This window comes from Kwoniella pini, chromosome 4 (assembly GCF_000512605.2).
Source record: "Kwoniella pini CBS 10737 chromosome 4, complete sequence".
Lineage (NCBI taxonomy): Eukaryota > Fungi > Basidiomycota > Tremellomycetes > Tremellales > Cryptococcaceae > Kwoniella > Kwoniella pini.
The window spans coordinates 1,838,592-1,864,556 of NC_091719.1; the positions used below are offsets into that span (position 1 = coordinate 1,838,592).

Below are 25,965 nucleotides of genomic sequence, written 5' to 3' on the forward strand. Positions count from 1 at the left end.
TCGTGAACAAGTAATATACTAGGCTTTGTTCATGAGACTGTCGGGAAAAACAGGAATGACAAGCAGTACAGAGAGAGCAGCATGATCTATCGAGCTAATCATGAAGGGAGTCTTTCACTACGAATCATTTATCGTTTAGTACCGCAGTGTTTCCTAGATGGTCTTCTAGGTTGTACACCGCGTCTTTCTTGTCGAAAGACCCATCAGCACTCTTCGGAGAATCGAGGTATTCCTCATCAACCGGCGCTTTTTGTCGAATTTCTCTGCCATGCAAAATCTTCACCAGAACCAGGAGAACCAAGGTGATCAGAACGACTAAAGAGATGTATCAGCTAATCGCCGAACCGCCTTGCAGAAGACTTACAGACAAAGTCCGTAATGAAACCTTTTCTGAACGTAGGAGAGTCTGTCTGCTTGAAGATCAAGAGAGGCAGCCAAGCTGACATTACATATTGTAATCCATTACTCATACTGATAACGAGGGCTGATCGCGAGATTCAAGTCAATCTTATATACACAAGTAGGAATTAACAACAACCATTACATACCTCGTTCCAGAGGATCAGCAGAACAAATCTCATTCCACCAAGAATAGATAACCGCAGTCATCAGCTGAACTCCAAGAGTCATAAAAGCGAATACTTTCAATTCGTAATTATTCGGCCAAACAGCCAAAATACCACAAGGTATAGCTCCAAAGGCCATTGGACCAAAAGTGAACCAGAATCGACTTCCTGTGTAGTCACTTAAGAACCCGTAGAGTAAAGTCGTAACGGCTTGTATGACCGATATGAAAGTGGGTAAGATATTAATCATCTCAACTGAATACTTCTTGGTTGATTCTATGTATCATATCAAGAGATCAGCATTTGTAGCGCAAACTCGAGACAAGGCCAAAATACTAACTCAGGTAAATTCCAAAATAACTTGAACCAGCGCACTATAATGTGTTAGCAGTATCCCGAATAGTGCCACAACTCACACTCAGACCATAGAAGATGTAAGTCAACGGAAGAAGGTACACATCTGGAAGACAAGTCGGCTGATATTTCAATCAAGAAAAGTGTAAAGAGACTCACGCCAATTGGAGAATATCTTCTTAAGAACTGCTTTTCTGAATAGCCCATCCGTAGGCGTTCTCTTAACTCGTCGCATTCTTTCCCGAGCCAGTTCAAGCTCTTCATCGGTAAGATACCATCGCTTCGCTGAAGAAGGGTGATTTGGAAGAACGAAGAATACCAACAAGCCGCAGGGTAGCGTAATAATCTGTAAAAATAACGTTTTAGTATTTAACCAGTCATCGATAAAGATTATACATACACCGCAGATAATGCTACATTGTAAGAACAATTAGTGCTAAATCATATGCGCAAATCGGTTGAAAGACCTACTACAGCCATCTCCAGCCTTCTAGACCTCCATGACCGTTCAAGGTTTTATATACGGCAGCCTCTGCTCCGGTTTAGCTTGACTTCTTAAGACATGATCGCAAAACTCACGCATGTATCCTGCGAAAGATACACCTGCAGGGGCGGTAAAGTGAAAAATTGCAGTCCTTTTGGCCAGTTCCGTAGGTGTGTACCAAGATCCAAGTAGGTATAAGCCAACTGGAAAGAAAGCGCTTTCAAATATACCAACTAGAAATCGAAAGGCATACATCGTGCTTGTATTGTGTGCACCAGCCTGAGCGAAACTTAATATTGACCCAAAACAAGTCAGCCAGTGCGAACGACACTACCAATTACAAGTTGACCTACGTCAAAGCACACCAGGCTATCTCACAGCCTCCCAGCCAGAGAGAAGGTCGCACTTTCTGCACAATAAGCTGGATCCGACAGTCAAATGTCAGTCTTGTACCTTTCTAATTTTCGATAGATAAACTTACTGTTGAGGGAATTTGCATGAGTGCATATGCGGCAGTATACAGCGATGTAGCGTAGCTATAAAATTGGTCAGAAACCTTCCTAAAGCGGCTTCCTTACAATATAGCTTACGTCAATTGGTTCCCAGACCATCCGAGATCCTCTTTGAGACCAGAGACATAAGCATTACTGAGATTACTCTGATCAAGGTATTTACAGAAGAAGCCTGTTCAAGAATGACATATCAGCCTTTCGGCCCTTACGGAATGATATCGAACATACCCAAACAAAGACAAGCCAGCATAGCTGTATCAAGCTTCCACAGCAATCTTCTTTCTTCAGGTGATTTTAAATGGGTATCACTATCCCAAATGAAACTTCGGAATCGAAGCCATACACTGGCTTTAGGTGTCTTTTCATGAATGACTGCTGTCGTAGGCGGTGTAAGATTATCAACGTCAATTGCAGTAGACATCTTGTTGAGATCCGTTAACAATTCAGGGGAGACATTCCTGCTTATCTCGAATGAAAGTTCAGTCCTTTATATAATCTAAATTCAGGCTTATCAGCCTTTAGCTCTAAAATGATGTGCTTTCGTTATTTCACGATTCACACCGGCTTAAACCGCGAGGTATAGTCAATTTTAGCAAATTTAACAATATATTCCCTCTCAAAGATAAGTGACGAATCTTGTCGTGATAAGAAAAGGCGGAACACTCCGCCAATCCTTATCTCATTTCTCGAATGATGTGATTAGCGTTAATCCTCCGGTTTACTGGTATACCCCGGAACTCGCCAGGATGCCAAAGATATCCTCGAAGACTCAGTGGCTTGGTAAATTACCAGCATTCGTAATCGCACCATCAAGGTTTATGTCTTAGCTCTCTCTATCAAAGGCCAAATGTTGTAGACTCGGATAATCGCGCAGAAAATATAAAGGATCAACTTTAATTGCTTTGTACCTTAATGATTACCTCCTATGACCCTTGTCGGAGAAACGCGAAATCTTGAACACCAGCATATCTGGCTTCTGAACGTAAGGTAGAAGCATTTTCGGTTCGTAGCGAAGCACATTTCGCTTATATCGAGTACATCGCTTGATTGTGAGCTGCGCGAACGAGATGACATATCTTGGTGTTGTGGTTCAAGCGAAAAGAGGGAGTCATGTGGAATACGATTGGAATCCCCTATCTTCCCGATATACCTATCATTGAGCTGGGGTAGAGCAGGAGATCAAGACTAAAATCACTTTTCGGGGCCTCTCCGCACGAAATACTACAACTTGAATCCCACATCAATTGATTAATATCGCCCACAACTTCATGAGATTGCGAGAATGATAGCAAACGAGCTCGTCCAGTAGAGAAACTTGTGACAGACTTGTGGTTAGTTCCGGTCCGGTGCGACAATCGAGGAAGAGGAGAATGATCCTGCCTCGATAGAGGGTAGAGCAGACAATATGTCGCCACTATTAGTCAATATTACTTGATTATCACATCATACGGTTATCTCCGCAATACTCATCGTCCCAATATCAACCGAATTTTTGAACCATCATTACGCCTTTTCTTTGTGAAGAGATCCAAAGCAGGTTCCTAAGATACCGAAATAAACCGAAATATCCTTTGAGAGCACAGAAAACTTCACCATAACAGACAACAGCTGAGTATTTACTTTAAGAGATTTTCGCAATTGCACCACGGAAATCGGTCTTTCTGTTCATCAAAGTCCATCCATCAATATTAGTGTCATACTAAGCCTAAATATGCTTATTCAGAACGCATTGAAGAGGTAGGAAGAATCACGTCTTCATTGATCATCGTATTGATGAACAGGTTTTATCCGTTACCTTATTTATACATATATATAATGCATGCCGGATGTAAATTCGCACTGTAATAGCTTGCACGGTGATAACGACTGTTGAATTGACAGTGAGGCCAATTTAACGAAATGGCCGAGATCAAAACTCCTCAGATTGAAAGCCCCGACTTCACAGACAAGAACGATTTGCCAAGTGAAAGTTATCCGGAGCTCGTGCCATTAACATCTACTGAATTGACAGATGAACAACGTCGCGAGGAAAGGCAATTCGTGAGTGTTCCCCTTACATTGATAAGTGCGTTTGTTTAACTGTATCCTTGCTTTTGTCTTGTAGGTCTGGAGGCTTGATTTATCACTCTTGGTAATCGGGTTTTTAGGATACGCTTTCAAATATATTGATCAACAAAATATCGTAAGCCGTTATATTCTTTACTGAAGGGAATTCCTAATCTAATGAGGCTGTATAGAGTAACGCCTATGTTAGTGGTATGAAAGAAGATCTTAACATTGTTGGGAATCAGTATAATTATTTTACCGTTCTATTCAATGCGGGATATATCATAATGTTATGGCCATCTTGCATATTAGTTTCGAGAATTGGTCCCTCAAAATGGTTACCTTTTTGCGAGGTAAATTTGATTTGTCCTTGTCCGTGATAAAGCACAGGCTAATTCAATTCATTATTGGAAGTAGGTCATGTGGGGTATTTTCACATGTTGTTTAGCTTTGTCAAAGAACTACAGAACAATTTATGGATTAAGGTTTTTAGTTGGATTTTTTGAAGGTAGTGCTTGGCCTGGATATATGACTATTATAAGTCAATGGTATCTTCCACATGAGATAGCCTTGCGTATGAGTTTATATAATATTGCTCAACCTGTTGGAGCTATGCTATCAGGTGCTATGCAAGGTGCTTTGAGTACCAACTTAGAAGGTCATGGAGGTAAAGCTGGTTGGCAATGGGCTTTTATCGTCAATGTGAGTCACCAAAACCCTTCTCATGCGCTTCTTGAAGATCTTAGCTGATCGAGATCGTCAATTGACTGTAGGGGGTCTGTACAATCGCTATCGCCTTAGCTGCATTCTTCGTCTTACCTGGATATGTAAATCTCTCATCCATATTAAACAGCTCCCCAACCAAGCTAAATTCATGCGTGTTGATCATAGCCTGAGAGACCGAATCCTCTCGCAGGATGGTATATGAAAGAAAAACACATTGGTACGCAGCTCTTCCGATAGAAACCCCTTTACGCGATACGACTGATATGGATTCAGCCATCGCACTTCGAAGAAATGCCAGAGTCAATAGATCAGGCCAAAGACCAATAACTGTCAAAAGCTTTTTAAACGTATTCAGAAATTGGAAAGTATGGGCATTCGGTCGTAAGTTGTCATTCTAGGTGTTGAACCCATGGTCGGGGATTGATCAAAAATTGGTTTTGAATCGCAGTTGCCTGGGTATTAGGAGGATGTACTACTCCATCAGGGTTCTTCAATTTATGGTTAAAGAGTTTGAAATTGCCAAATGGGAAAGCGAGATAGTGAATTCATACAATCCAGAAAAATCGATTGATTTTTCTCCCTGACATTATGACTTTTCTGTTAGCTCGGTGGCCCAATTGAATTACCTTCCTATTGCAGGTCAAGCAATTTCACTTGGTCTTCAAGTTATTTTCAGTAGTATAAGTGATTATACTGGGAATCGAATCGGATTTTTACTACTTCACTTTGTGAATTATCTCTCTTTCTTTTCTTCTAAAAATTTTCCAACTAATTTTTCAATTCTTCAATAGGCGCTCAATTTCACTTCTGAAATTATCTTGATCATTAGACCGAGCAATTATCATACTTATATGGCAGGTTGGTATTTGAATTATTGTGGATTGTAAGTATCTTTTCCTTCTTCCAGTCTTAGGCAAGATAAGCAGATAATTGACAAAAAGTTAAATTAAGTGCCGCAATGTTAATTATTTGTGGATGGGCATCTACTGTACTTGCCGATCAACCTGAAGCACGTACCGTTTTATTCGCTTCTGGTACTTTATTAGCCTACATATTATCAGCTTTTGTACCATTAGCTGCATTTCCAGCGTCAGAAGCTCCAAATTGGAGAATCGGAGCTAAGCTTTATCTTGGATTTTGTTTAGTGGGATTAGCACTTTATCTGATTATCTACTTTGGGCTGCAATATGAGAACAAACGGAAAATCAAAAAGTCTCAGGAAGGTAAAAGACAAGTAGCATGATCGGAAGAATCAGGCCGCAGATAATTACCTCTTGTAATTCAAATTCGACTTTTTGAACGGAGTTGCAGAAAACATGAATAAGATCTTTTTGATATTCTATGCCTGTCTGAAAGCTGCTCGACTGACGATGGAGCTTACGTGAGGTGCAGTACATACCAAGCGGTCGGATCTTTTCGGTAGGCTTGGTAATTATCAAAGATGCGGACCAATGTCAATATGAATGATTGTTCATGAAGATATCTCGAGAGCTACACGACAGTATATGAGAAAGTAAATTTAGCATTTTTTGATCGTGTATTGAATTATTGCTGAACCATAACGGTTAAGTTGATGGCGCCAGGTGGTTGATTGCTTAGGCAATTTTTCCACTTGCATCTTAACGACTTGTCTCTAAGGGCGCGCGATCAATCCTTTTCCTCATCAACTCATCTCATTAATAGAGTCGTCCCACGGACCCACTCGTGAACATCAAGCTTCAAATCCCATTCCTTTGATGATTCACTTTCCACTGTAGTGAAGCACAGACGAAGATCAAAGGGGTCAGAAAGTGATGACCCGATCACATGATAGTCGTGGCTAAGTTCTTTCGAGCTGATTCGATGACGAAAACAACTGATTATCCTAATATTTGCATCCGACATGTAACCCTACTGTTTTCCCTTCTACTGGTGTCCCGAGATCGACCTAGCAGCATATGGTTCAGAGATATATGACTTTTCCTCAGAAGTAAGCTTAACATCAAGAGCACCTATCAAATCTTCGTCAGCTCGAAATTATATATTTATTTACGAATTGATAGAAAATCTCACCAATTAGATCCTTTAATTTATCAATAGAAGTAGTTCCAATAATAGGAGCAGTAATAAAATCATTACTTATTGACCAAGCTAAAGCAACTTGAGCCATACTAATACCTCTTTTTTTAGATATTTCTTCAATTCTTTCATTAATTTCTTTTCTTGATTCATCCGGTTTATCATGTCCACGAGATTTATAATTTGTATCACTTTTAACTCTTACAGTTTCTTCAGAATTCCAAGGTCTTGTTAAAAATCCTCTATGAAGTGGACTCCAAGGTATAACTCCAACTCCTAATAATTGAGTTAAAGGCATCATTTCTCTTTCTTCTTCTCTATATGATGCATTATGAAAATTTTGCATAGAAATAAAAGGTGTTAATTTATTGTTAATTGCATAGTCTAATTAACTTATCAGCCAATAAACAACCTGTTAGTACAAGATTATGATGACTCACTTTGCATAGCATGGAATTGATATGCGTAACAACTGCTCATACCAACATGTCGAACCCATCCTTTCTGAACGACGTCGTGTAAAGCTTGCATCTGATTAATGATTAATGTCAGCGGATTCAACTCATAACAAAAATGAGCTCACTGTCTCCTCGATGGGTGTTTCATAATCGAATCTGTGAGGTCACTTTTGTCAGTCAAAGTGTACTGGTTCATATGTACACTGCATTAGACTCACCGATGAAGTTGTAAAAGATCAATATATTCCAAATCCAATCTCTTTAAAGATGCTTGAACGGCTTCGAAGATGTGCTATAACCGAGTCATCATATTAAATTCAGCACATACCCGTTGGTGAACAGCTTGATCTGACAAACCTTTCGACTTGAACCTCTGCCATTGGGTGCCACCTTATCGCCCGATCCAGGTCTGATGACTGGGTTGAAGAGCTAAAACACCAATAACAGGTGAGTCATCCTATGATCGAAGAGGCCAGATATGAAGCAGAATCCAAAGGTGAAATCTCGAAAAAATATGCTCACTTTAGTAAGGATAACTACACTTTCTCTTGGAGCCTATAAAAGATATACCAACATTAATGAAAATTCATGACAATGTAATTGTATTTCTAACTTACTCCAATAGCTTTTAATGCTTTTCCAAGTACTTCTTCAGAAACACCACCAGAATAAACATCGGCAGTACTTTATCAACAACATTAATATAACCTCTTATCAAGAACCTTAAACAAAACTCATAGCAAAAAGTAATAACTTTTTTTTTTTTTTTTTAAGAAAAAAAGAAAACTTTGACTAACTCAAAAGTATTAATACCATTTTCATAAGCGAATTTAATATGTTCAATACTTTGTTTTTCATCTAATACCCATTCTTGCCATCTACATAAAAAAAATGATATTTAGCTTTATTACTTCTTACTTATAAGTTGAGGGATAATTTACTCAGGTGTACCATATGACATACATCCTCTATATATGTAATCTTAAGATTATTCAAATATTCCATATTTCCAATATACATCAAATTACTTACAAGATTAACTTGGAAACTTTAAGACCGGATTTACCAAGTCGAACTATCAAATTAAACTTTTAACCTTACTCTAATTTAAAGATGTTTTGACAACTTTGACTCACCATACGGAATTTCAGTTTTCTTTTCAGTAGACATTTTCCTCACTTATTTGATGGTGATGGTTAATATGAAGGCAAAAGACAGACAAATCAAGAAAAGATTGTTATAAGTAGATATACCATCTATTTATAATCTTCATGCGATCGAAAGACCGGTCAAATGCGGGCCGTAGATTATCTCAAAGCACGTGATTAATCAAAATAATCGGTCATCGCCACATTCATCATTCATCGTCCTCCACCACCAACATCTCTCTTAATCCTCTGTCTTCGCAAAGTAATTTAAAGTGTAAATGAAAGGGAGACGAGAAGAAAAACAAAAGTCAAAGCGAGAACAATCAATATGCAATAGATTCATTCGTTTTTGGTTGGTTTGTTATTGATCAGGCCGTATTGAATGAATGACAATGCCATAGATACACCTGATCCTTCCTCTACACCATCTTTTCCGATAGCATTCTTGATTAACTTCACCTTCACATTCTCCACTCCGAGATCAGCTTTTCCTCCCGATAATAATTTTGGTATCCACGCTCAGGATTCCTCCACCCGTTGTATACATCCATCCACCTAATTATATGCATTCACAAAACCTCTTTCACTGAAAACCAGTAAATTCGGATTTGGACTATCAGAGACTAGCGGTAAGGTGATTAGAAGACTGTAAGATAATCAAATTGGCATTAGCTACTACATTGAGTTACACAGATTCCAAGTCAATAAGGACTCACGTAAATCACCCAAACCAGCTGCATCGAGACCAGAGTTCTCCTTAACACCTAATTCAAAGTATCCGTAGATGATAGTAGTGGCCATCAAGATACCAGTACCGGATCCAAGAGCACCCATCATATCAGCTAAGACAGAAAGTAAACCTAAAGTAGCTCCACCGAAAGCGGCAGCGGTAGGGATAACACGTTTAAGTTCCTTATAGATTGATGCTTCTCTGTGACCAGCAAGAGTCATATTTTGATCTTTTAGTTGTTTAGCTACATCCCTAGGTCCTGAACCTGAAACTTCAATCCAAGTCTTTGAGAAGATAGCACATGCAGTGACAATGAATGCGATGTAAACTACGGTGTGGAAAGGATCTTGAATAGCCTTGGTGAGAGAGTGAGGAGCGGACATGTAATAGGCGATACCTGACACAGCAGATAATTGGGATGGTACTTCCTCCATTGGCTACGGATCGACAACAATAATCAGCTCACAATAATAATAAGAAGAAGAAGAAACGATCACACTCACCTCCCAAACACCTAAAAGTCTAACAAGGAAATTGTTAGGGAATCTAGAGGATAACATTTGACTGATCAAGAAAACGTTCGAGGTTAAAGCTGATTCAAGCATAATAGGCATGTTGGAAGTGTAAAACAATTTGACGGGGTAAGAACCTCTTTGACCTCTCATCTTTGAAGATTTAATTGGGATCTCAATTCTGAAACCTTGCAAGTAAATTACCAAAGCGAAGACCACAACGGTAGCTAAAAGGTTCATGATGTTTGGTAATCTTTCTCTATAGAACGCTTCTTTGAGAGCTCGAGTTTTGTCGTTCCATGTGAAGAGTAAATGGAATAGAGCGATGATTGCACCTTCGAATTCTGGTCCTCTACCTGTGTTGACGGTGTTGGGGGAGAAAGCTTTCCAAACGATTGATTCGCAAATGTTGGTAGCGATGAATAAAGAAATACCAGATCCAAGACCGTATCCTTTGGTGAGGAGTTCATCGAGAAGAATGACAATCAAGGAGGCAGAGACAAGTTGAAGGATTAAAAGGAGACAAACACCTGGACCTAAAGATGAGGGGGATCCGTAAAGACCGGTAAGAACGTAAACAGTTGCTTGACCGAGAGCGATGATCATGGCGAATACTAGAAACAAGAGCAGATGTCAGCTTGAGCTGAAATATGATGAGGGTAGCGATGCTCTTGTGTCATATAGCGCAATGGGACCCAACTCACACTTTTGAGCAGCTCCGAAAAGAGCTCTATCATCCTTAAGACTGAAATCGACGTCGATTAATTGGGCTCCAGCTAGAAGTTGCATGATCATACCAGAGGTAACGATCGGTGTGATACCCAATTCCATCAATGTACCTCTGTTTGAAGCCAAGATAGCTCTAAGCCAATAAAGAGGATCTGAACTGTCTGAAGACATGATACCGTATAATGGGACTTGAGAGCATACCAAGAAGATTAAAAGGGTGGTTGCTGTCCATAAAACTTTATGGTTGAATACGACCTATGAGGATGGGTAACTGTCAGCCCTTCTTGGACGTCCGTTCGGATTGAGTCAAAAGATATATTAATAGATGAACTCACCTTCTTTTCTGGAGCAGTGACCTCTGGGAGGATGCTCACGAAAGGTCGGACGAGCTCAAGGAATCGGACTATCCCAAAAGTCAGATATGAGTTCCCGAACGAGCACATTTACAATAGAGAGCAAACACTTACAACCCATTGCGCGTGAGTTACCAGGTGAGGGGGAGCCGAGCCGAAAAGACAGACGAGAAGTGAGGATTGGTTTTGATATATGGATATGGAGGTAGATGAATCAAGGTGATAGAAGGAGGTAGAAGATGTTATATGAAGTGTATGGTGTATGGTGTTGTCAGGGTGGTAAGGGAGTGGTGAAAGTGGTGTCGTGGCACTAAACATGGAATTTAATGCCGCATTTGGTTGGTTCAATAAATCCAAGTTACGTAACTTATGCTAGTATCGGGGGCTCCACTATTCCCGATTGAAAAGTTAAAATAAAGTAAAGCCAAAAGATAATTCAGAAATTCATACAAGCTTTCATCAAGATTGAACTCTTCTCCCCCATTCAAGTCAACAATATAAGTGGAAGTAGATCAGATACAATGTCTGAAATACAGCAAACTGCATCAACAGATCCACAAATCACAGCTCGACCTGAGACTTCTCTCTCAGCTAGACCAATACCAGCAGGGACCGCACCCATCAAAGCTGAGTAAGTTTAGTTTCCGTCTTTACAATGAGTTTTGCCTGTACTGAATCTGATGACAATTAATTCAGATATCTGATACATCAAACACCAACTGTGGATGGAGCTTCATCATCAGCCCTTAATGACATAGGAGATGATGACGCTGCAGAAGGTGTAACAGGTGGAGATTCAAGGGATAATAAACGACGTAAACCAAATAACAATAAGAAAGAAAGAAAAGGTGCAAATAAAGGAAGACATTTCCCAGTAATAAGAGAAATTAATATAAAAATATGTAAATCATGGGAAATAAATGGAATTTGTGAAAAAGGAGATAATTGTAAATTCAATCATAGTTGGGATGGTTATTTTGAAATTAAACCTTCAGATGTTTATTTAAATCCTTCATCAATTTTATCTTCAAATCCTCCTCATATCAATGAAATAATCGAATTTGGATCCGAAGATGAATTAATAGGGAAAAAAATTAATCTGAAAACTACTTGTCCTGTTTTAAAGGATTTAGGATATTGTCCATATGGATGGAGATGTAGATTTTTAGGTAATCATATTAAACGAATTTCCGAAAATGAAATTGAAGATTCAAATAATCAAGAACAAAATGAAAATGTTAATTCATCTTCAACATCTAGAAAACTTGGTAAATGGGAACTTTTGAATTTTTCATCTAATGATAATGAAATAAAAGGAAAATGGAAAGGAGGAGAAACGAATTGGATAGAATGGGAAACAACGAATAAATTAAAACGAAATGAAGTGAGTTGAAGTGTAGCTTGTAGATTTTATTGATAATGTGAATTAACAATCCACGCGTACATTGAATAGTATGAATTCCCATTTTCAAAAGCATATTTATCAGTAGTTGAACCTGACAAACCATTCACTTTATCAAATTCGAAACCGAAATTCTCCAAATCTCATAAACGTAAACAAGATGAAGAATCAGCTATGAACGTTTCTGAAGAAGCTGCATTCAATGAGGAAAGTGCTTTCAATGAAATTCAGAACGGAACAGAAGAAGATGCGTTGAATGCAGCTCAGGAAGAGAAGAAAGGTTTGGTTGTAGGTGAGAGTGAAGCTATGGATGTTCCTCTTCGACCTGAAGAGAAAAAGAGGTTGAATTGGGAAGGTGGAAGGTATTTGGCTCCATTGACTACTGTTGGGAATTTGGTAAGCTAAACTTTGCCCATCATTGGTACGAGTGTCCGGCTGATTCAGTATCTTGCTCAAATATAGCCCTTCCGACGACTCTGTGTTGATTATGGAGCGACTATAACTATTTCCGAGATGGCATTGGCTCAACCTCTCGTTTCAGGGCATAACGAAGAATGGGCATTATGTAGAAGGCATGAAAGCGAAAAAATGTTTGGAATTCAATTAGCAGGGGGTTATGCGAATAGAATGGTACCTGCTGCTGAATTGATTAGGAAAGAACTTCACGGTGGAGTAGATTTCGTGGATATTAATATGGTAAGTTCCCATATCAAAAGCTCTCATAAGGTATTTGTGAATTTACAAGCTTGTCTCTTCATAGGGATGTCCGATCGATCTGGTATTCAACCAGGGTGCTGGTAGTGCATGTAAGTCATGTTGAATTGATACCTAGGGAATCGCAATTGATGCGAGGAAATGCAGTGATGGAGGCACCGGGACGACTGGCCAAGATATTAGTGGGAATGAACCGAGCCTTGGGAGATAGTAAGTGATGATTCCAGCTTCTACCGAAATCGCTGTGTTACGGTTTACTTACTGGCTTTGGTCTTTCAGTCCCGTTGACAGTCAAATTCGTGAGTCAGACGTCGATCGAAAATCCTTTCAAGCTAACGCTTTGGATAACCTTAGCGAACCGGTATCTCGAACAACAAACCTAATGCACATAAATTAATACCTAAATTCGCTACTCAATGGGGAGCAGGCGCACTTACTGTAGGTTTTCTCAAAGACCTCTGATCACCATGCCATTGTTCAACGATGAGTGAGTCATAAGCTCACAAGGTATATTCGTAGATCCACGGTAGATCACGTACCCAACGATATAGTAAATTAGCAGATTGGGAATACATAAAAACATGTGCGGATACTTTAAGAGAGTCATTATCAGATGCGAATTTGCCATCTGTACCCATTTTCGGTAATGGTGATTGTTATTCTGCTCAAGGATATTATGAAGAAATGGAAAAATCAGGTGTAGATGGAGTTATGGTTGCTAGGGGTGCTTTAATTAAACCTTGGATATTTACTGAGATCAAAGAAAGAAGGGAATGGGATATTTCATCGACAGAAAGATTAGAAGGTATAAGAAAGGTAAATTGATTCCTAAGTTTGTATAAAAACTTGAGAAATGTAGTTTTGCTGAATAGATTTTTTCTGATTAGTATGCTGAGTTTGGATTATCTCATTGGGGGTCTGATACACAAGGAATAAATACAACAAGAAGATTTTTATGTGAAGCTTTATCTTTTCAATGTAGATATATACCAATAGGATTATTAGAAAGATTACCTGGAAAATTAAATGAAAGACCTCCAGCATATAAAGGTAGAAATGAATTAGAAACTTTACTTAGTAGTCCATTTTCAAATGATTGGGTAAAAATTTCAGAAATGTTTTTAGGTAAAGTTGATGATTCATTTAATTTTATACCTAAACATAAGAGTAATGCGTATGGTAATGAGGAAGCTCAGGGGTGATGCGATTGCTTGATGAATCTCGCTTGATGAATGTCAATTTACTATTGAATCTACACATATATGCCAATAATAATATATGTATCTTCATAAAATATGCACTAATGGCGTGATTAATGAATAATGTATGGATGATGTTTTATCACCCTATATCCGTTATCGGTTAAATCCGAACAATACATAATGATGATTATCATATTACCATTATGATTGCACCATATCTCTTTATCTTTTTATATGTATTATTTTATATCTTGTTACAAATCTTACTTGATTTTCCTTCATAAGTAAAGTTTCTCAAAACCAAATAATACTTATTCATTTTTATTAAGAACTTATAATTCTTTAAATTTCAGAAATTAATTAATCATCATTGTTTTCTTATTAAAAGATTGAAACGAAAATGATGGCTCCAGAATTATCAAATTTAATAATTACTTCACCACTTTCAATTGAAAAATTAGCACAAGTTAAAAAACATTTTAAATCTGTTCATCATTTTCCACCTGGAATTAATGAAAAAGTTTCAAAAGAATTAGCAAATAATGTAGATGTTTGGTATTCAAATTATACAGGAATTCCAACTTATTTAGAATTTAAAGATTTACCTAATTTAAAATTAGTTCAATTAACTAGTGGTATGTTTTTTTTTTCAATCTTTTTTTTTTTTTGAAAACAAAATACCTGATATAATTTTTTTTAATTGAGATAGCTGGTGCAAATGTTGCTTTAAATTCACCTGCTTTACGTTCAGAAGAAGCTAGAAAACAAATTACAATTTCTTCTGCATCTGGTATTCATTCTTTAAGTATTCCACAATGGATAATATCTCAAATTATCAGTTGTAAGTTATTTACAATATATATATATATATATATATATTATAATTCTAAAATCAATGACCGCAATTACAATTGAGAGAAACGGAAAAAAACACAAGGCTAATAATTGTCCTTCTTTATTCAAGTATACCTTCATCTTTATTTACAAACTTATAATGCAAGGGTGAGTTACATTACCCTCTAAATCTTACTTGTCTCTCAATTTTACTATTAATTTATCCTTACAGACAATATATCTAACATTCTTGAATTCCCCTTAGCACACTCAAAAATGGAATAGAGAAATTCCTCAACTTCCACCACCTCCTCCAGGAGATTTTGGTAATTCTGGAAGATCTTTATATGGTAAAACAGCAGGTTTATTAGGTTATGGTCATATTGCAAGAGAAACAGCAAGATTACTTAAAGCATTTAACGTTAATGTTATTGCAGCTAATTCAACTGGTACAAAAAGGAAGGATGATGGTTATATTATACCTGGAACAGGTGATGAAGAAGGTGAGCAAGATTCTTATCCACTGAGATTTGCATTCGTTGAAGACAAACAAAACAATCATATCTGGGTTATTCAAATGCTTGTGATATTTGATGCTGATTTTAGTTCAAACTTGTTGTCAGGTATTATCCCATCTGCTTATTATTCTACCAATGATCCTGAATCGTTCAAAGCTTTCTTAAGTAAATCAGATATATTGATAGCAAGTTTGCCTTCTACACCGCAAACCAAAGATTTATTAAAGGATGAGCACTTTGGTAAGTATTCTCATAGGCTTAATCCCGTTCTTACTATGTTAGCTGATGACTTCCTCTTAGATGCTTTACCTAAAGATGCGATATTGTTAAATGTCGGTAGGGGTGACTTATTCAAATCAGGTAAGCATAGACCCGTAAACTCTTGATTACGATCGATGAAGACAGACATACTATACTAATTAACATTCTCCACTTACCCAGAAACACTCATCAAAGCCCTCGATAAAGGTCATCTATCAGGAGCAGCTTTAGACGTGACAGATCCAGAACCTTTGACAGATGGTCATCCACTTTATACTCACCCATTAGTTATAATTACTCCTCATACTTCGTCAAATGTTAAAGGATACTTTGAAATTGGAGCTGATCTTTTATTAGAAAATGTAAAGAGAATTAGAGAAGGTGGTAAACCTATTAATAAGGTCATTCCTGAGCGAGGTTATTAGGGATTAATTATGTAAAACAAATCATAAATCATCGAGGAAGAGGTGGTATATATAAGGAACTTGTTATATGTTTTGGGTATCAATTCGGAATAGTTTTGCAAGAAAATAAAGTAAAATAAAGTATGCATATTGAATAAATTGTTCCCAGATAACCAGCTAATAGAAGAGATCCATCGCTTTATCAAATTGTTGCTGAATATACTTTGTTACATTCATCATATAAAAATCAAATGACGAGGTCGATGTGTTAAAGCATTCAAGTCGAAATACGAATTATTTTCAGAATCACGACATGTATATTCGGAATTCATGAAATCGTTTGAGTCATTCAGGTGAAATCGCTTATCTCTTTATTTAAAGTGGTTTCGGGTAAATCCATCAATCATCTTTCAATTGAATTACCGATACATCGGTCATTTAAAAGGTGATATGACAAGGGGGGTTTATTGATTCGCCAAGTCCCTATAGTAATAGTGATAGTAGTCTTAATTCTTAAATCGGCCAAAGAGAGGAAATGTATATATATACTCAGACTTATCAAGAGACTCGCCCAGAAACTTGATATTCCTAATTCTATCATTATTTCGTTTTCATATTTTAACTGTTATTCAATTTATATATATATAAATATATAAATTAACAATGTCTGGACAACCCAAATATATTGAAACTTTACGTTCAATCCCAAAAGAAACATTCCTTGTAAGTGAAAATATATATCTATATATAAAGATAAGGCTGTTCATTCTTTCCAATTTGCCTAAAATTGATTATATCTTTACTTATAGTTCGGACCATCTCCAATTTCGCATTTACCAGGTTTAACAAAATATTTAGGTGGTAAAGTAAATATTTACGCAAAGAGAGAAGATTGTAATTCAGGTTTAGCATATGGTGGTAATAAAGTTAGAAAAGTGAATTTTCAAAACTCTTCATTTATCGAAAGATTATTATTCGATAAAGACATTAAATAGCTGATCAATTTTTCTCTCTTGTGTAGCTCGAATATTTGGTAGCTGACGCTAAAGCCAAAGGGTGTGATACATTAGTTTCTGTAGGTGGAGTACAATCAAATCATACTAGAGCTGTGACAGCCACAGCCGTTTCATCGGGTCTGAAAGGTGAGTCAAGATGCACTCCGTATTCACTACGCCCAATGTACAATCCAAACGGTTTCTTACTGATATTGCATTATCTCTTTTGATAGCCGTTACTGTACAAGAAAAATGGGTTCCAATTGATCCTCCTCTTTACGCTGAAACTGGAAATATCCTCTTATCTAGATTAATGGGTGGTGATGTTAGATTAAATCAAGAAACTTTTGATATTGGTCATAAAGCCGCTACTGAAGCTGCCTTTAAGGATGTACAAGATAAAGGTGGAAAACCATAGTACGTATGAAATTTCTATTAATAAGATGACTCAATTTTTTCCTCTTTATCAGCTGTTGATTTAAATTATTATTTTTTGCAGTTATATTCCAGCAGGTGCTTCTGATCATCCTTTAGGAGGTTTAGGTTTTGTTAATATGATAGTAGAAATTGCAGAACAAGAAAAACAATTAGGTTTATATTTTGATACAATTGTAATTTGTTCAGTTACTGGTTCTTCACATGCTGGTACATTAGTTGGTTCATTATTAGAAGGAAAAGGAAGAAAAGTTATAGGTATTGATGCAAGTGGAAAACCAGAAGCTACAAAAGCACAAGTTTTAAAAATTGCTCAAAATACTTCAAATTTACTTGATCCTTCAAAAGAAGTTAAAGAAATTGATGTTATTTTAGATGAAAGATTTCATGCTGGTATTTATGGAATTCCAAATGATGAAACTATAGCTGCTATGAAACGTGAGTTTCCAAAGCAAAGTCTATCGCATTTTTTTAAAGTTTTCTCCTACTGATTATATTTATATTTTTACCCAGTTGGAGCAAATACAGATGCTTTTATAACTGATCCAGTTTATGAAGGTAAATCTTTAGCTGGAATGATCAAGCTTATTCAAGAAGGATCAATTAAAGAAGGGTCAAACGTTTTATATATTCATTTAGGTGGTCAACCTGCTTTAAATGCTTATAGTTCTTATTTACCTCATGATTAATTTTGTCTTGCTCTGAATTCTGAATATAGATTATATAGATCTCATCATGCATAAGAAATTGAATTATACGGTTGTATCGTAGAATTTACTGTAACCTTTTAGCCAGAGTAGTGGAGGTGAACCGGTAGCATTTTAGCGCTCTTCATCAAAGAAAACATCTATTATATATACTACCTCATCATAATATCAATCTTCCTTGAATAAAACAACCACTCAGATAGCAGAATCTCTAGGTACACCGATTGTATGCGTTTTACTGAATATCCTGTTTCACCTTACTGTAAAGCAAGATGGCAACAGCAACATCGACCGGTCTTCAGAATATATACTATGAAAGAGTCAGTATTCTTATTTCGTACTATATTTCATAACGTGGCCATAAAATCCCTAATGTGATGAGAACGACCTCTTGCTGATTGAAGATGATATAACAATAGAAAACTGGTACATCTAGACCATGTTTTATATGTAATAGACCAACAACGACTGTCTTAGCTACAATAAAGACGGAGGATTTTTTATATACTTGTGATAGTCATTTGACGGATACGTGAGTGTTTTCGAGGCATCCCTCACTTATGCTTGAAAAACCCCGAAAGAATAATGACTGATATATTATATCTTGCACAGAGGATTGTAAGTTCAGTAATACATTTTCAATCATTATAGACCATTTGAATGCTAAATATGGTATATTACTATAGCGCATCACCTATATCATCTCCTACACCCATACCTGCACTTACACCTACATCAGGACCCTCAGCAGAAGATCTCAAAAAAGTGATATCAGAATATCAATCTCGAGAAGCTCGTAAATTAGATAAAGATAAAGTAAAGAAAGATGAAAAGGATACAGATAAAGATAAGGAGAAGGAGAACGAAAATGATAAAATCAATTCATCCACTTCTATACCTTCTACACAATCTATACCTACATCAACAGTTCAACCTCCTATACCTGCACCAACACATAAAAAATATGCTTTACATAGACATATATTTGAAATGAGGAAAAATGAATTGAAAAGAAAAGAACAAGGGAATAAAGCTAAAGAAGTTTCAAGGGGTGAGTTGATTTCTTTCAAGCTGAATTAAGAATATTTATTGGCATATAAGCGTCATTATTTCAAGGCATGACCCTCCACTCCTCATTTTAATAATTCTTATCATTGTTTAGCTATTTGTTCATTGACCGCAGGAGACTCACATGGCTGATGATATTGCAGGACTACCGCAGGTACCGCGCACAGGCTTCTGAGGAAACGGTGATCAAACTACCGCGCAATCACTCGTGAACGAATTGGAAATATCGAAGGTGCACGCAATTAAGCAGCTTCGAACGAAGACTGTTAGTCAAATGTTCGGTATTCCTCGTTTTATTAACATTTCGATTCCACAAAACATCTCATGACAAGGGTAATTTGTTTCCTAAGAAGCACTCAAATCTAGATTAGGTGGAAAGGGGAATGTGGTCCAATATCCGCTTTGAAATCTCACTGTAACGAAGCCAGTCAGGATTTCCCGCTTGGTCGGCGATGAAGAACGGCTATATAGTTGTCAAGTCAATGCATAATGGAGTTTCTCCTTGACATGCACTCATGATGTAACAATATAGTCACCATTTTGGCTCCTTTGATCTAAGTACAGTTTCACAAGACGATCTTTGACCTCGAAACGAAATGGACAACTATTAAATAGTCTAAATACGATATATCAACTAAATTTTTTCCTTGCAAGTTATTCCCATTTTTAAAGTATATCCAGAAAAATTCAAGGTAATATTGCCCAAGCAGATTGAATAAAGGAATGTCCGTTTAAAGTCTGCCTTCTTGTTGTAATCTCTCAGCGACACGAGCTTCAGCTTCTCTAGCTTTAGCAGCAACCACTTCTGGAGCTGTTTCGTCTTCTGATCTGAAATTGATCTTAGTATCTTCAACGGCGTTGTGTCTATCGTCTAAAACGTAGTTCTTGGTGAAGAAACCGAATATCAAAGAGACGAAAGAAGTGAGAAGAGCAGCGAGGTAAAGAGGTTTTATAGCTTCGTCATAGGCTGGGAAAAAAAATAATCAAGCATCAATAACTGGTAACTAAACTGATTCCGTTCAAGTGTTGATAACTAACCTTGAACAATCAAAGCTCTAGGTTCAGCAGCTCTAGCTACATAAATTGAACCGAAAATTTCGGCCAAAGCAGTGGCGTTTTGATTATAATAATCACCAACGTATTTTTCTAACATCATTGGTACTCTTCTATTCCAAACTGAAGCTGCAATAGCAGAACCAATTGCACCACCAACAGAAGTCCAAAGTGCAAGAATAGAAGCTGCTAAAGCTAAATCATTATGTGGAACTGAAGCTTGAGCAGCAACTTGAGAAGAAATGACTGAAATTGCTCCACCTGTTGAAATGAATACTCGAGCAGAAACAATTACAGCGTTCGAACCATTTCCAGCTACTGAAAGGTAATTTAATCCCATACCTAAAATTCTGAAACATAAACCTGAAATTTGAAGGTATTTGAATCGATGAGTATATTTCATTATTAAACCAGCTGGAACGGAAAGACCACAAAGACCAACAGTAAGGATATTGAGGATGTAAGTATAATCTCTGGACTAATGATAAAATATCTGATATTAGCATTCTAAGCGAAATTAATATCCAATCATAACAAGAAAAGATACTCACGTCGTAATCTCTAGCAACCCAAAGCCATGATGACCAATAAGCATCAGACAAGTATCCGGAGAAGTAGTACATGAAGTCGATACCAACTGCACAGATAAAAGTTCTGTTGAAGATTCGAAGAGGCATAATTGGGTGAGAAGCGAATCTCCATTCCCAAACGATAGTAGCGATGAAGAGGATACCACCAACGACGAGAAGGGCGATGAGTGAAGGGTTTGTGTATCCACCGATAGCAGTCGAGGACAGGGTAAAGGGGGTCAAGATACAACCGAAAGCGAAACCAAGTAATAAAAGTCCAACAGCATCGATTTTTCTGGCGTAGTCGATCAAAATGTGAGTTAAAGGTTTCTTAGGAGTTGGAGCTTGAGCCAAAACTCGTTCTCTAGCGTATGTTGAAGAAGCCAATGATAGAGCTCCTACTTTCTTGGCTCTTCTATCAGCCCAGAAAAGTATAAGAACAGCAGGTATGACCGTAGCAGGTATGATGATAGTAAACATTCCGAAACCCCATCTCCAACCGTCGGTTGAAGTGTATACCTTCAATCCTTCAGCGATGTTACCGGCAACAAAGGCGAAGGGGATATAAGGAAGCGATACGAGACCATTTACCAATCCTCGATATTGTAATGAAGTGATATCACCGAGTAAAATAGTTTGAACGAAAGATAAAGCGGTGTTACCCAAAGTGTAAATGACTTCACCAGCAGCAACATCGGCAACGGTTTTTGAAGCAGCAACGACGATATATCCGATAGTATAGAAGATAACACCGAAAGCGATGGCGACGGGTCTTGACCAGAGATCGGCCAATTTAGCAATGAAAGGTTTAGCAACACCAGCCATGATGGCAGTGATAACGGATATAGTACCGAGGACTGTGTGTTCTCCGAAAGCGGAGGTGGCAAATGGAACATCTACGGGGTACATCGCGTCAGTTTAAGGTGAAATCAGTGATATTCTGAAAATCACGTACAATAGTAGGTAGTCATGTCACTCAAAGCGTAAGCACAAGAGATGAGACCGATGGAGCTGATAACGGATCATTTTGGGGTCAATCAAGATACACTATATAGCAAGCCGTGGTGTCTACTCACAACCAGAGAATCCAAAGCTTAGTACCTTTACCGAAAACCACATACAAAGCTTCAATCTTAGCTACACCAGGGTATTTTTCCAAGGTCTCGATCCTTTCCTTGTCGGTATGATCATCTTGAGAGTGATTCTGGCTTTCGCTATCAGGTAAAGGTTGTTTCGCTTCCTTGTTGTTGATGTCAGTATCGGCTCTGGGGAATCCAGGTCGAGCATCCAACGTTGGGACTTCGGATGATAATCTAGAAGCCATGTTATTTACCTCCCAAAATTGGCAATGTGTTCTGTGAATGAGATGATAGAAGAAGGCTGGTCTGTAATTTTTCGACAGCACACTCTACTATTTATATAGTTGACTCTTATAATCATGGCGGAATGGAAGCGATAAATCTTCCGTGCTCTACACAAAGGTCGAAATGAAGTTCCGAAAAAAACAAAGTTGTGGAGCGTGATTTCCGGTATATTACAAGAACTGCTTTTACTTTGATTAGGGAAAGAACCATGTTCAACGTGATTGCCTTAAGTAAGGTTCCGGCTCCTTCTTGCATTCTAGACCTCCCCAGGGGGTTAGCGAGAGGTTCGTTCTTAGTCAAGTACACGAAAGATAGCGAGAGCAGCGAGATAAACGATGTTATGGTTACTGAATTATGAAACAACTGACCAACTTCGGCCGATATCAGATAAAAAATTCTTATTACCCTAATCGTTGAAAACCCCTATCTGATAAAGCAAATCCTCATATCATGAGTTCTTTCACCTATTTTCCCTGAAAAAACGATCATTCGGGTGTTTTCGGTTTCTTTTCCAAGGTTTCGATTACGTCTACCTTTTCTTCACCCATCATCTCCTTCCAACGCTTCGATTACCCCGCTCCTTGATCCGATTGAGCTCAAATCCTATAAGAACGCCAAGACCAAGGGATCATTCTCCGATCGTAGACAGTGATTTTCCTTCCTCATTCACCATTACAGAAGGTTCGATAATTTCGCCAAGCAAATGCCTTCTAACATATTTCGTTCCTCCAAGCGATTTGCCCGCGCATCTCCATTTCAGAATATTTCAATCAGTTTTTCCAAATATGCGTCCGGCTCTTCAAGAACATGTACGACTTTGACGAGAGACATAGAAAGTTTCATACAGGAAATCACATCTCGTCCGGTAAAATACAATTTTGATACTATCGATATTGAAAGGATAAGTCAATTGAAAAGGATTTTACCAATTCGACAATCCTCTTGTTCATACTTGGAAGATGTCAAGAAAGGAGATGAATTGTTGCCGGCTTTTCACTTAGTATTATTTAGGCCTAAATTCATGTTAAAAGATTTGGGTAAAGACGGTTCTGCAACGGTTAGTTCCTTCGACAATTCCTTTGTTACGAAGTCGACGTAAGAAACGATCGGCCGTGCTCAAGAAAGGCGCTCCGATCAAATAGACATACTAATATTGTTTAATTATTCGGAGCGCCTTTTAAGTGTTTTTGTCTTATCAGATTATATGATTTTCGTCATCTAGAATATTCTCACACCATCTTTTAGCTTTGCTTCAATTTCATTCCTTTAAAATCAACACCATTGATGACGAATGATATCATCCTTTTATATTATAGGAGTACAATGCACCATCACCATATACTAGACGTATGTGGGCAGGAGGATCTATACAATGGTCTAACAATAATTCACTAAAGATTGGAGACGACGTCACGCAAATCGTTACTATACCAAAAGTGGAATTTAAAAAGGATATGATTTTTGTAAATCAACAATTACTTATATATCCTGGTATACGATCGAACTCGCAAAGCTCCAAGAAGAATGATGATAGTTGGTCTATCAAGGAGATACGCACTCATGTATTCAGGAAAGAGCCCACTTTCAATACAGTTCACCAAATAGCTTCATCAGAGAAGAGTACATACTCACAGAAAAGTAGTAGGACTATACAACCGATCCACTCATTCAAATACATACCAGACTCGACTTTGTTATTCCTCTATTCGGCTTTGACAAACAACCCGCACAAAGTGCATTATGATTATGAATGGACAATAAAGGAAGAAGGACACGAGAAGCCTTTAGTTCACGGTCCATTGACGGCTACCCTATTAGTTGAATTAGCTGGTCAATTAAAGCCAGACAAAAAAATAAAGGAATTTAAGTATAGAGCGACAAATCCAATGACGATAGATAGGGAGATTAGATTATCCGCTAGTAGATCAACATCAAAGGAAGGTCCTTTAGATACTAGTACCTTTGAATTGATTGCCGAGCAGAGCAGCAAGATTGGAATGAAAGCTTTTGCATCATTTCATTAGAATACTTATCCTTATTTTCCTCTCTTGTTCTACCGTTGTATTCTCATTTTGCGTTCCTCGTCTAAATGTACCTAGATGATTTGTATCATAGGTTTTATTCATTGTACGCTACGCTTTCTGTTTTATCAATTCTGCTGCTGGCGTCTAGATCATACCAATGAACCATGTGCAAAGATAACTATGAGCGGGCTTTAAAGTGTTCCCTGCGTCTGCCAAGAGCTTTACCTTGTACCTGGGTGATCCTCCACTTTTTCACTTCACACATCCATCGTAATTGCATATTCACCAAATCGGAGAACTGTGGATTGATCAGGAAGTGTCATGCTTCACCTGCGAAGATCCGTAACGGCTTTGAAGCCTGTGGTGGTGACCCCATTCCCGTACTCAAGATGTTTGCGAGCGCGATTGCTTTCCACCACTCAAGTCGAGCTGCCTACTTTGAGACGAGCATTGCTATATGGTCAGTCTATATTAGGTTCCTATGATGGTCTTTGAAGAACTCTATATGCTAACTCGTTTGTTATAGTGCCAGGGTCAAATCCGCGTATGCTACAAAAATCTTTTGACTCTCAAGCAGATTCTATAGCGTATGATCTGGAGGACAGTGTTACGCCTGGAAAGAAAGTTGAAGCTAGAAGATTGGTATCTGATATACTAAATGTGAGTGGAATACAGTCGAAGCGTTCCAATCGTTACATCTACTGATACGATCAATGTGATAAAGGGGGATAGAAGACCTACAGGAGAGGTAGTAGCTAGGATCAATGCTTTAGGGACTGGTTTTGAGGAAGAAGATTTGGCAGCTGTGGTGAGTTATCATACGTTATATCATTATCGTTCAACATAGTATTACTGCATATTTGCTCTTAATGAGTATATACGCTGAGAAATGTCATATACAGCTATCTACAAGACATTTAGAAACTATCGCTTTACCTAAAACTCAATCTGCAGACCATATATCGTATCTAATTTCGAAAATCAATCTACTTGCTCCACCTGAAAAACGCACAGGGGGTTCTAGGCCAATCAAGATAATAGCTATGATAGAGAGCGCAAGAGCTATGATTGAGATTGAGAATATAGCTAGGAGTGGAAACGGTCATTTAAACGCTTTACTTGTATGTTTCGCTTTTGGTAAAAACAATGTGAAAGAGGAAATCTAATCTTCGTATTTGTGTAGTTTGCTGCTGAAGATTGTATGTAGTAAACTCTCGTATTTTGTTTTTCTGAAATGAAGCTGAATATTTATCTACGTTTCGAATTTAGATTGTGCAGACGTAGGTTTAACCCGTACATCAACAAGAGAAGAATTATTATATCCTCGATCAAAATTAGTTACTACAGCTAAAGCATTCGGATTACAAGCTATTGATTTAGTATGTGTGAATTATAAAGATCCAAAAGTTCTTCAAGAGGAATCCGAAGAAGGAAAAAGATTAGGATTTGATGGAAAACAAGCTATACATCCAAATCAAATTGATATAATTCATAAGTCATATTCACCAAGCGAAAAAGATGTTGTAAAAGCAGCTCGTATACAATTTTCTTTTGAACATAATGATAAAGTTGGAAAAGGTGCATATACATTAGATGGTGCTATGATTGATGCACCAGTTTATAAACAAGCTTTGAATCTTTTAACGAAAGCTAAAATGGCTGGATTGAGTATACCTCGAATAAAAATGGAAGACATTTGAAGCTTTTTACATGATTATTGTCTGTTGCACAAAATGTAT

General features: G+C 37.6%; 11 protein-coding genes across 11 annotated transcripts; 7 read left to right on the forward strand and 4 right to left on the reverse strand.

The window, feature by feature from the left end:
* Positions 1-124: 124 nt before the first annotated feature.
* I206_103708 (uncharacterized protein) lies at positions 125-2,337 on the reverse strand (the record flags this gene model as incomplete). The annotated part of the gene is made up of 12 exons (XM_070202818.1): positions 125-315; positions 365-484; positions 549-842; positions 907-940; positions 983-1,026; positions 1,080-1,333; positions 1,392-1,452; positions 1,500-1,693; positions 1,758-1,825; positions 1,886-1,940; positions 1,995-2,088; positions 2,145-2,337. 12 exons carry the CDS (start codon positions 2,335-2,337, stop codon positions 125-127), a joined length of 1,602 nt encoding a protein of 533 aa, XP_070058919.1.
* A 1,478-nt stretch (positions 2,338-3,815) lies between these two features.
* On the forward strand, positions 3,816-5,931 carry I206_103709 (uncharacterized protein; the record flags this gene model as incomplete). The annotated part of the gene is made up of 11 exons (XM_019153064.1): positions 3,816-3,956; positions 4,021-4,098; positions 4,154-4,315; positions 4,380-4,664; positions 4,736-4,789; positions 4,854-4,905; positions 4,962-5,069; positions 5,137-5,227; positions 5,293-5,416; positions 5,480-5,571; positions 5,640-5,931. 11 exons carry the CDS (start codon positions 3,816-3,818, stop codon positions 5,929-5,931), a joined length of 1,479 nt encoding a protein of 492 aa, XP_019013225.1.
* Positions 5,932-6,593: 662 nt separating this feature from the next.
* Positions 6,594-8,374, reverse strand: I206_103710 (uncharacterized protein; the record flags this gene model as incomplete). The annotated part of the gene is made up of 12 exons (XM_019153063.1): positions 6,594-6,679; positions 6,741-7,130; positions 7,187-7,277; positions 7,330-7,360; positions 7,423-7,496; positions 7,562-7,633; positions 7,727-7,759; positions 7,822-7,888; positions 8,002-8,082; positions 8,146-8,172; positions 8,237-8,279; positions 8,341-8,374. The coding sequence occupies 12 exons, from the start codon at positions 8,372-8,374 to the stop codon at positions 6,594-6,596; spliced, it is 1,029 nt and encodes a 342-aa protein (XP_019013224.1).
* Positions 8,375-9,027: 653 nt separating this feature from the next.
* Positions 9,028-10,797, reverse strand: I206_103711 (protein transporter SEC61 subunit alpha; the record flags this gene model as incomplete). Its single annotated transcript, XM_019153062.1, has 5 exons — positions 9,028-9,519; positions 9,586-10,208; positions 10,299-10,578; positions 10,659-10,726; positions 10,791-10,797. The coding sequence occupies 5 exons, from the start codon at positions 10,795-10,797 to the stop codon at positions 9,028-9,030; spliced, it is 1,470 nt and encodes a 489-aa protein (XP_019013223.1).
* A 400-nt stretch (positions 10,798-11,197) lies between these two features.
* I206_103712 (uncharacterized protein) lies at positions 11,198-13,994 on the forward strand (the record flags this gene model as incomplete). Its single annotated transcript, XM_019153061.1, has 10 exons — positions 11,198-11,307; positions 11,373-12,060; positions 12,130-12,474; positions 12,541-12,774; positions 12,839-12,884; positions 12,940-13,002; positions 13,072-13,091; positions 13,147-13,230; positions 13,312-13,608; positions 13,680-13,994. 10 exons carry the CDS (start codon positions 11,198-11,200, stop codon positions 13,992-13,994), a joined length of 2,202 nt encoding a protein of 733 aa, XP_019013222.1.
* Positions 13,995-14,394: 400 nt separating this feature from the next.
* Positions 14,395-16,032, forward strand: I206_103713 (uncharacterized protein; the record flags this gene model as incomplete). Its single annotated transcript, XM_019153060.1, has 7 exons — positions 14,395-14,629; positions 14,704-14,835; positions 14,959-14,996; positions 15,094-15,331; positions 15,452-15,586; positions 15,647-15,706; positions 15,788-16,032. 7 exons carry the CDS (start codon positions 14,395-14,397, stop codon positions 16,030-16,032), a joined length of 1,083 nt encoding a protein of 360 aa, XP_019013221.1.
* A 642-nt stretch (positions 16,033-16,674) lies between these two features.
* Positions 16,675-18,130, forward strand: I206_103714 (1-aminocyclopropane-1-carboxylate deaminase; the record flags this gene model as incomplete). The annotated part of the gene is made up of 6 exons (XM_019153059.1): positions 16,675-16,734; positions 16,821-16,946; positions 17,033-17,153; positions 17,240-17,423; positions 17,506-17,879; positions 17,955-18,130. 6 exons carry the CDS (start codon positions 16,675-16,677, stop codon positions 18,128-18,130), a joined length of 1,041 nt encoding a protein of 346 aa, XP_019013220.1.
* Positions 18,131-18,420: 290 nt separating this feature from the next.
* I206_103715 (uncharacterized protein) lies at positions 18,421-19,391 on the forward strand (the record flags this gene model as incomplete). Its single annotated transcript, XM_019153058.2, has 4 exons — positions 18,421-18,468; positions 18,568-18,680; positions 18,835-19,199; positions 19,360-19,391. The coding sequence occupies 4 exons, from the start codon at positions 18,421-18,423 to the stop codon at positions 19,389-19,391; spliced, it is 558 nt and encodes a 185-aa protein (XP_019013219.2).
* Positions 19,392-19,947: 556 nt separating this feature from the next.
* Positions 19,948-22,162, reverse strand: I206_103716 (uncharacterized protein; the record flags this gene model as incomplete). The annotated part of the gene is made up of 5 exons (XM_019153057.1): positions 19,948-20,183; positions 20,255-20,747; positions 20,821-21,734; positions 21,794-21,849; positions 21,915-22,162. 5 exons carry the CDS (start codon positions 22,160-22,162, stop codon positions 19,948-19,950), a joined length of 1,947 nt encoding a protein of 648 aa, XP_019013218.1.
* Positions 22,163-23,223: 1,061 nt separating this feature from the next.
* I206_103717 (uncharacterized protein) lies at positions 23,224-24,226 on the forward strand (the record flags this gene model as incomplete). Its single annotated transcript, XM_019153056.1, has 2 exons — positions 23,224-23,259; positions 23,519-24,226. 2 exons carry the CDS (start codon positions 23,224-23,226, stop codon positions 24,224-24,226), a joined length of 744 nt encoding a protein of 247 aa, XP_019013217.1.
* Positions 24,227-24,547: 321 nt separating this feature from the next.
* I206_103718 (uncharacterized protein) lies at positions 24,548-25,926 on the forward strand (the record flags this gene model as incomplete). Its single annotated transcript, XM_019153055.1, has 6 exons — positions 24,548-24,686; positions 24,753-24,886; positions 24,951-25,034; positions 25,129-25,347; positions 25,410-25,425; positions 25,496-25,926. The coding sequence occupies 6 exons, from the start codon at positions 24,548-24,550 to the stop codon at positions 25,924-25,926; spliced, it is 1,023 nt and encodes a 340-aa protein (XP_019013216.1).
* Positions 25,927-25,965: the final 39 nt, after the last annotated feature.